At 49.1% G+C, this 7,259-nt stretch overlaps 1 protein-coding gene across 2 annotated transcripts; it reads left to right on the top strand.

The window, feature by feature from the left end:
• The first annotated feature begins 190 nt into the window (after positions 1 to 190).
• On the top strand, positions 191 to 7,077 carry INCA1 (inhibitor of CDK, cyclin A1 interacting protein 1). Of its 2 annotated transcripts, none has more exons than XM_004447218.4 (7): positions 191 to 288; positions 2,123 to 2,208; positions 4,526 to 4,639; positions 5,366 to 5,405; positions 5,678 to 5,871; positions 6,319 to 6,484; positions 6,711 to 7,077. In XM_004447218.4, exons 2-7 carry the CDS (start codon positions 2,165 to 2,167, stop codon positions 6,855 to 6,857), a joined length of 705 nt encoding a protein of 234 aa, XP_004447275.1. In that variant the 5' UTR covers positions 191 to 288; positions 2,123 to 2,164; the 3' UTR covers positions 6,858 to 7,077. The 2 variants fall into 2 exon arrangements, with proteins under 2 accessions (XP_004447275.1, XP_058139682.1); XM_058283699.2 differs by lacking the exon at positions 191 to 288 and adding an exon at positions 1,886 to 1,982.
• Positions 7,078 to 7,259: the final 182 nt, after the last annotated feature.

Here is a 7,259-nt window from a genome sequence, read left to right as displayed (position 1 = left end):
AAAGGGCGAACAGGACGCCGGGGCTCGGCTGGGTCACCGGTGCCTGAGGAGATGGGAAAAGTGGGGGCGGACCCTGGAGGAGACCCAGGCCCCGGACCCGCGCACGTCGCCACCGCCGGGGGCGCGCCCAGGGGGCGGAGCCGCGCCGTCTGGCCCCGCCCCGGCGGTGGCTCCGCCCAGGCCCCGCCCCAGGCGCGCGACGCCCGCCGGCTCCTCCCTGGACTCCTGTCACCGCCCATCTCCTTCCCGCTGGCTCTATCGTTCTGGAATTCGCCTCAGCTGCTTCAGGTGCTGGGTACAAGTGCGGGCGGCGGCGGCGTAGCCTTCGGGGCGCCGGGTCCCCACCTGCCCCCTCAAGTTTGGCAGGCCCGGCGGCTCGGGCCCAAGCAACTCTCTCAGGCCTGGGTGCCCTGTCAGGCCCCAGCCAGCCCGCCCGCCCCAACCCGGTCCCCTCAGGCATGAGCCACACCTCAAGCCCAGATCACCTCCTCGAGACCCCAACCTGACTCCTCAGCCCCCCAATGCCCTCAGACTTTGCTGCTCCCGAAGGCGCCGGGTGTTCCTCAGTCCAACCGCTAAGCGTCCAACTAGCCCATTCGCACCCAAACCTCGGGCCTGGCCCCCCGTCAGGGAAGGGCTCTCCACACCACCGCCACCGCCACCGCCACCACCCGGCTTAGGCCCCAGCCTGACTCCTCAAGTCTACGTCTGCTGTCTTCAGCTTTGGGGGCCCTCCATGGCCTTAGCTACCCTCTAAGACAACTGTCGAGAACCCAGTGTAGCTCCCTTAAGCCCGGTCCTGCGCCTTCGGATCTAAGTCACGCGCTTTGACCCAACTACCTGAGGTCTGAATATCCATCAGTTCCCATCTGGCGCCTGAGTTCTGCTCACCTGCGTCTGGTTTAGGACATCCCACTTGGACTCCACCTGTCCTTTCAAACCAATGCTAACTATCCTTATCTGCCACCGCTCCCCAAAATATTCCTCTCTCCATTTTTCACCTCACCTAAATTCTTTCTCAGCCCATCCCCAGTTGCCCTTAGATACATGCTTGTTCACCTCTAGCAATTTAAAATTGACCTTTTCTTTCCTTTATGCTGCCTAAATGCACCTCCTAACTTGATTCGTAATTTTTTTTTCCCAAGAAGAAAAGGAATTTAGGACACCCATCAGCTCAGTTTAACCCATATAAGGTTAGAGGGGAGAAAAACTCTCACCCACTAATAAAAACTGTGAACAATGAAGTAAAGTTTATATGCCCTGGCAGTGTGACTCAAAATAGCCAATAGAGACTGAATATTTTAAGGTTTAGCAGGCTTTGAATTTCATAAATGGAGGCCCTAAGAAAATAAGCAATGAATTAAAAGGAACTTCTCTGGTATTCTTAACTCCTTTTCTACCTACCCCAACTGGATCTCAGATTACCCTTGGCTGCCCTTAATTCTGGCTCCCTGCAACTGACTCATCTAATCACCTTCTTTTCCCATTGACATTACCAACTGCCCCCTCCTTCCCTGTCACCAACTGACCACTCTAACTACACTCAGTTTTCACTGAGCACTTATTCCTAATTCATTGACCAACCCTCAATTCTGCAACTTCTCTAACTGCCTTCCTTCACCAATTCTATACCAACTCCCCCAAATGCCTCTGTCTCTCCTGGTCTCTACCAGTCATTCTTTCTTTACTTCATCATCCCATATTGCCAGTCAGTCACTTAACTGCCACTTGTGAATTTACTCTGTATATTTGGCTTTAGAAAATTTGCCTTTTCCTTTATGTTTTACCACATTCACCTCTCCTGTGCTCACCATCTTCAACCTGTTTGTTCAGCTCATACATCCAGTCTAGTAATAGAAATACCTTTAAAAAAAAAAAATTTTACTGTTTTATTTTTTGAGGTACCGGGGCCAGGAACTGAACCTGTGATCTCATATGTGGGAAGCTGGGACTCAACCACTGATCCACGTCGGCTTCCTTGGGTTGGTTTTAGAAATATCTTTTAAGCTCTTTTTCCTTTTACAGGATCCACACATCCTCTTTCCAAACTTCAGATCTGCTACTGGTCTCATCCCTACAGACATTATATGAGCGAATGATTCATTTTCCATTATCCTTCCAGGGCCAAGGAGGAGGCAGTCCAGTCACCCAGCCCAATCCAGTCATGCAGGTACAGGAAGATGGAGACAACTGTATCCCCTTTGCCAAGTGAGTCTTCTCCACCCAGTAGGGAGGATGAAGGCAGGATGGGGGGAAGATTATATGTCTGGTTCCTACCCTGAGAGGGTAGGAAATAAGCAACAGGAAGTTCAGTGACTGGTCTCAAAGGATTGATGATACATTAATTTATTCAACAAATACTTGTGGGTTTTTTAAAGATTTTTTTAATTTATTTCTGCCCCCCCCACCGCCCCGCCCTCCCCCCCGTTTGTCTGCTCTCTGTGTCCATTCGCTTGTATTCTTGTCAGTGGCACCCAGAATCTGTCTTTTTTTGTTGCGTCATCTTGCTGCATCAGCTCTCGAGTGTGTGCGTCACCATTCCTGGGCAGGCTGCACTTTCTTTCGCGCTGGGCGGGTCTCCTTACGTGGCGCACTCCTTGCACCTGGGGCTCCCCTACGCGGGGGACACCCCTGCGTGGCAGGGCACTCCTTGCACACATCAGCACTGCGCATGGGCCAGCTCCACACAGGTCAAGGACACCCTGGGTTTGAACCGTGGACCTCCCATGTGGTAGGCACATGCCCAATCCGTTGGGCCAAATCCACTTCCCAAATATTTGTTGAACACTACAATCTTTAGGAGCAGTTATTAGGTATTGGGGACTCAGCAATTACCAAGACAGGGCTTCTGCTCTCATAGAGCTGATATTCTAGAGGAAGGAGACAATGTGTAAACAAATAATAATTTCAGCTAGTGATAATTATCATGATAGAAATCAAACATGATTACAATATAATGAAAAATAAAGTTCCTTGGTAGACTCAAGCATAGATAAAATGATTGTAGAAGACTCTTCTGGGGAGATGAGTTTGAATTGGTACCTGAAAAACTAGAAGGAGCCAGTCATGATAACCAGCAATTTTTGTGTGATCTATTTATCTTTAAAAAAAAAAAACAGCAAGAAGGAATAACAGGTGAAAAAACCCTAAGAAGAAAACAAGCTTGGTATGTATTAGGAACAGGAAGCAGTCCAGTGTAACTGAAACTGAGTGATCAAGGGAAAAGTAGAGAGTAAATCAGAGAGGAAGGCAGAGGCCAGATCATATAGGACCTAATAGGCCTTCAAAAAGAATTTAGATTTTATTCTAAGGACAGTAGAAGTCATTGGAAAGTTTTAAGCAAAGAGGTGGCATGATCAGATTTTTTTTTCCAACTTTCAAACAAATGCAAAAATAGAATAGTATAATAAACACAATGTACCCTTTTCACTCAGCTTCAATAATTATCATTATATGGTTACTCTTTTCATCTACGCACCCATCCAATCCTCTTCTAACCAGATTATTTTGAATAAATCTCAAACCTGATAACATTTCACATAATCATATTTTTTAAAATTACCCTCACTGCTCTGTACAGAGCAGATTGCTGGAGGAAGAGAATGGAAGGGACAGGAAGACAAGGAGGCTATTGCAGCAGTGCAGGCAGAGGATGATGACCTGAAATAGGGTGGTGGAGTAGAATGGTGCAAGGTGGTCAAATTCGGGTTTATTTTAGATGTAGAGCTGAGGGAACTTGCTGGGAGGTGAAGGAAAGTGAGGCATACAGGTTTTGAACCCCAGCAACTTTAAGTGCCTTTCAGTGAGCTGGGGAAGGCTGAGGAGGAGATGCCAAGTGGGCAGTTGGACCTGCAAGTCTGGAGCCAGGGCTAGAAATATAGATTTGAAAGTCAACTGGAACATTGGTCGTATTTAAAGTCATGGGACTGGGTGAGATCACCTAAGGAGAAATGAAGATAGAGAAGATAAAGGGCCCCAGGCCTTTTACAGGCCTTTTACAGGCCTACATCACACTTCCAGAGATGGAAAGGGCCGTCATCATTCAATTTGGGGGCTTAGACATGAGCACTGTTCTCAAACAGCTCTGCTCCCCTCTCCCTACCTAAAAAGGGTATCAGTCCTTCTGAGACAGGGAAGACAAAGCAGGAGTAAATAGAGATTCTGCTCCCCTGGATCCTTGCAGTGACCAAAAGGAACCCTGACCCATTACTTGAGTAGCCAGGGCATCCCTCATATTTAGTAACTCCACTTACTAAATATGATGTTCTCTGGCCATGGGGCTTAGAAGCTTGATATTCAGTGAAATCTAAGGTTTGAATAATTGCCAATCTCCACCCCAGCTCCAGTCTCCTTTCAAATCAGAGGCCTTAGCATCTTCCTCAGCCAAAGTGGATAAGGGAAGGCATGGCCTGAGAGAGCCTTGGCAGCTATGTCCTCCCATGGAAAGACAGGACCCATGAATCCTTGGGGTGAGTAGATCCTGGAAGGAAAAAGCCAGACCCTACCTTCCTCATCCCCTCCTCAGGTGTTCCAGGGTGGTCAGCCGATCTCCACCCTCCAGCTTGCCTTCCCAGAACTGCAGACCCGTGCCCCAACGTTATGGAGACATCTTCTGGGAAAGCCTTAGTCAAAAGTCCAGGTGAGTAGAGAGGGAGAAAATAGGGACTAACTGGAGGTTGGAAGTCACAGCTATACAATTTTAAACTACCATAAGACCTTATAACAATACTAGCCTGGCTATTCTAGGTAGAGGGTAAAAGGTGGATGATCTGTCTGAGTGCCAGTCTTTTTGGTAAAAATTGAGGCACAAACTACCCAAATGTCCATGAACAGATTAATGGATTAGCAAAATGTGGTATGTCCATATGATGGCCTATTATACAGGTATATAAAGGAATGATTTTCTGACATTCTACAACATGGATGAACCTTGAAAACATTATGCTAAGTTAAAGAAGCCAGACCCAAATGTTGCTTGAGTTTACTCATATGAAATAGCTAGAATCAGCAAATTTGTAGAGACAGAAAGTAGATTAGAGGTTACCAGGGCCTAGGGGGGAGATGGGGGTGGGAATTACTGCTGAATGGGTACAGGGATTCTTTTGGTGGTGATAAAAAAGTTTTGGTAATGGATAGTTGTGATGGTAGCACAACATTGTAAACATAATTGATACCACTGAACTGCACACTTAAAAATGGTTAAGTGGAAAATTTTATGTATTACATGTATGTAAAAAAAATATCAGCTAGTCTGAGGATAATTGCCCCACTGGCTGATGTAGCTCCTAATGCCAAAAAGGTGGTTGGGAGGAAGCAGTCTGGAGGAGGGTATCTTCCCTGCACTAGCCCTCTTTTTGTCTTACAGCCCCATCTGGATGGAGGAACAGTACATTCCACCCATGCTGGTATGATAAACTGCCTTTCTCTCTGTTAAAAATCACACCCACAGCCATCCTGTCCCCAGAGCTCATTACCCCTCCCCTCTGGTATCCCCCAACCAGTGCACTGACCAGGCCCCCTTTCTATGAATCAATCATTATGCTTTGCAGATCACAACTTTGTTTCCATAGGGTTTCAAAACCCCTAACTCCTTATTTCCGTCCAAGAAGCCCTGAGAGATCCAGTTCCCCTGACCCAGTTCTGCCCTCTAGCACCTTTCCCCCATTCTCTGGCACAGAGAACCACTGGTTGCTCCCAGCCTTGCCCGTACCCTCTTGAGGGGCTCCCACCCCCTGAGAAGCTTTGCAGAAGAAAGAGGAGGCGGCCACGTTTGGCAGGAGTACATCAGGGACCTGGGGGCATTCCAGCCCGGGTCAGAGCTGTGGCTTATCATCTGGAGGATCTAAGGAAGCGCCAGAGAATCATCAATGAGTAAGGAGGGGAGATAGCTGGGCTCTGGGAGCCAAGCAGTGTTTGGGGGCAGCATGGTTTGAGCTAGGGAAGGGATTGAGAGCTTTAAGGAAATTGGAGGTTGTTCAGGAGTGAGACAAGGGCTTGGTGCGATCAGATAGGAGCAGAATTTCCATAATATGGAAAGGAAGAGGAAACTGAGGGATGAAGAATGACAGGTGTGGGCTGGAAGGAATAGAAACAAGAAGCACACCATAGAACTGGGGGATAGTGGGGAAACCGGGGGTCATCTCTGGGTCCCTGGACTGAAGATATTTCAGTCTGAGGGGAGCAGAAAGTTGGCAGTGGAGAGCTGAAGGACAAATGACAAACTACTTCCCAGCAGGAAGTATTTCAGGGCAGAAAGGTGAAGAACGGAGAGGCAGGAAGCTTAGCCTCCAGGCCCCTCTCTAAGCTTAGTCTCCACAGACTGAAGAAGGCCCAGTGGGGCAGCTCTGGGGCTGCATCTGAGACCCTGGTGCTTGGTGAAGAGGGCCTTGGCGTCTCCAGAATCACTGAATACCCTGGTCTGACAGAGGAGAGGGCAGACTCTCCACTGGAAAGAAGCAGCTTTCTCACTACTGGCGGAGCCCAGGTATGGTTGGAGAACTTGACCGGGTGGAGAGCGGTGATGTGGACCCAGGTCTTGCATGGGGAGACAGGGGAAGCCAAGAGCCAGCTTGGGTAGCTGGATTTGAGAGGAACTGAAGTAAAGCAGATGAGAGCCAGGAACTTGGGGGACCGGGCTTGGGGACGAGGTAATCTGGAGACACCTGCTTTTCCATTCTTTCACTCTTTTTCAATTTCTCTCAACTTTATAGCTGCTTTGGTCTCCTTGGAGTCCCCTGGGCCAGGGCCGCTCTTGCCTCTCAGGGGAGCTGGGCTCTCGGGCCCCCTGCGGCATAGCCACAGCCAGTAGGAGCCCCCTTTACACTCCCTGGGGCATGGAGTTGGAGTCTGAGGAGTAAGGAGGAAACTTCCAGGCCCAGGATGAGAGCCCTGCCTCTGGGTCGCAAGACTACTTCCCATCACCAGAATCTCCCCCGTCCCTGGCGTCAAGGCATTTCACTTTCCTCAGCCTCTCCAACTTCCTTTCCCGTCCTCGGAACCAGGCAGAGTCCTGTTTTCCTCTAGGCCCGGCTCCCCGGTGTTGTGTTCTCTGTTCTGTTATTAAAGCAAGCAAGTTGAGCCGATTTGTCTTTCCTTCTGTGAAGCAACGATGGCGAGGCGAACGGGGAAGGAGGGCACCTTCCACCTTCTTCAGGGCCCAGCTAAAATGAAATTGGGCTAAGTCTCAAAATATTCACCACGGAGCCTTGCCCGAGGGCTGAAAAGTCCTGACCCCCAGCCCAACGTTCCCCGCCCAGCCC

Source organism: Dasypus novemcinctus, chromosome 21, assembly GCF_030445035.2.
Source record: "Dasypus novemcinctus isolate mDasNov1 chromosome 21, mDasNov1.1.hap2, whole genome shotgun sequence".
Taxonomy (NCBI): domain Eukaryota; kingdom Metazoa; phylum Chordata; class Mammalia; order Cingulata; family Dasypodidae; genus Dasypus; species Dasypus novemcinctus.
This window is presented reverse-complemented; position numbering and strand designations above follow the sequence as displayed.

Coding starts and splice junctions, on each gene's coding strand:
- INCA1 (XM_004447218.4), top strand. CDS start 2,165: ATGCAGGTACAGGAAGATGGAGACAACTGTATCCCCTTTGCCAA. Junction 2,209..4,525: donor AACTGTATCCCCTTTGCCAA/GTGAGTCTTCTC, acceptor TCCCCTCCTCAG/GTGTTCCAGGGTGGTCAGCC. Junction 6,485..6,710: donor TCACTACTGGCGGAGCCCAG/GTATGGTTGGAG, acceptor TCAACTTTATAG/CTGCTTTGGTCTCCTTGGAG.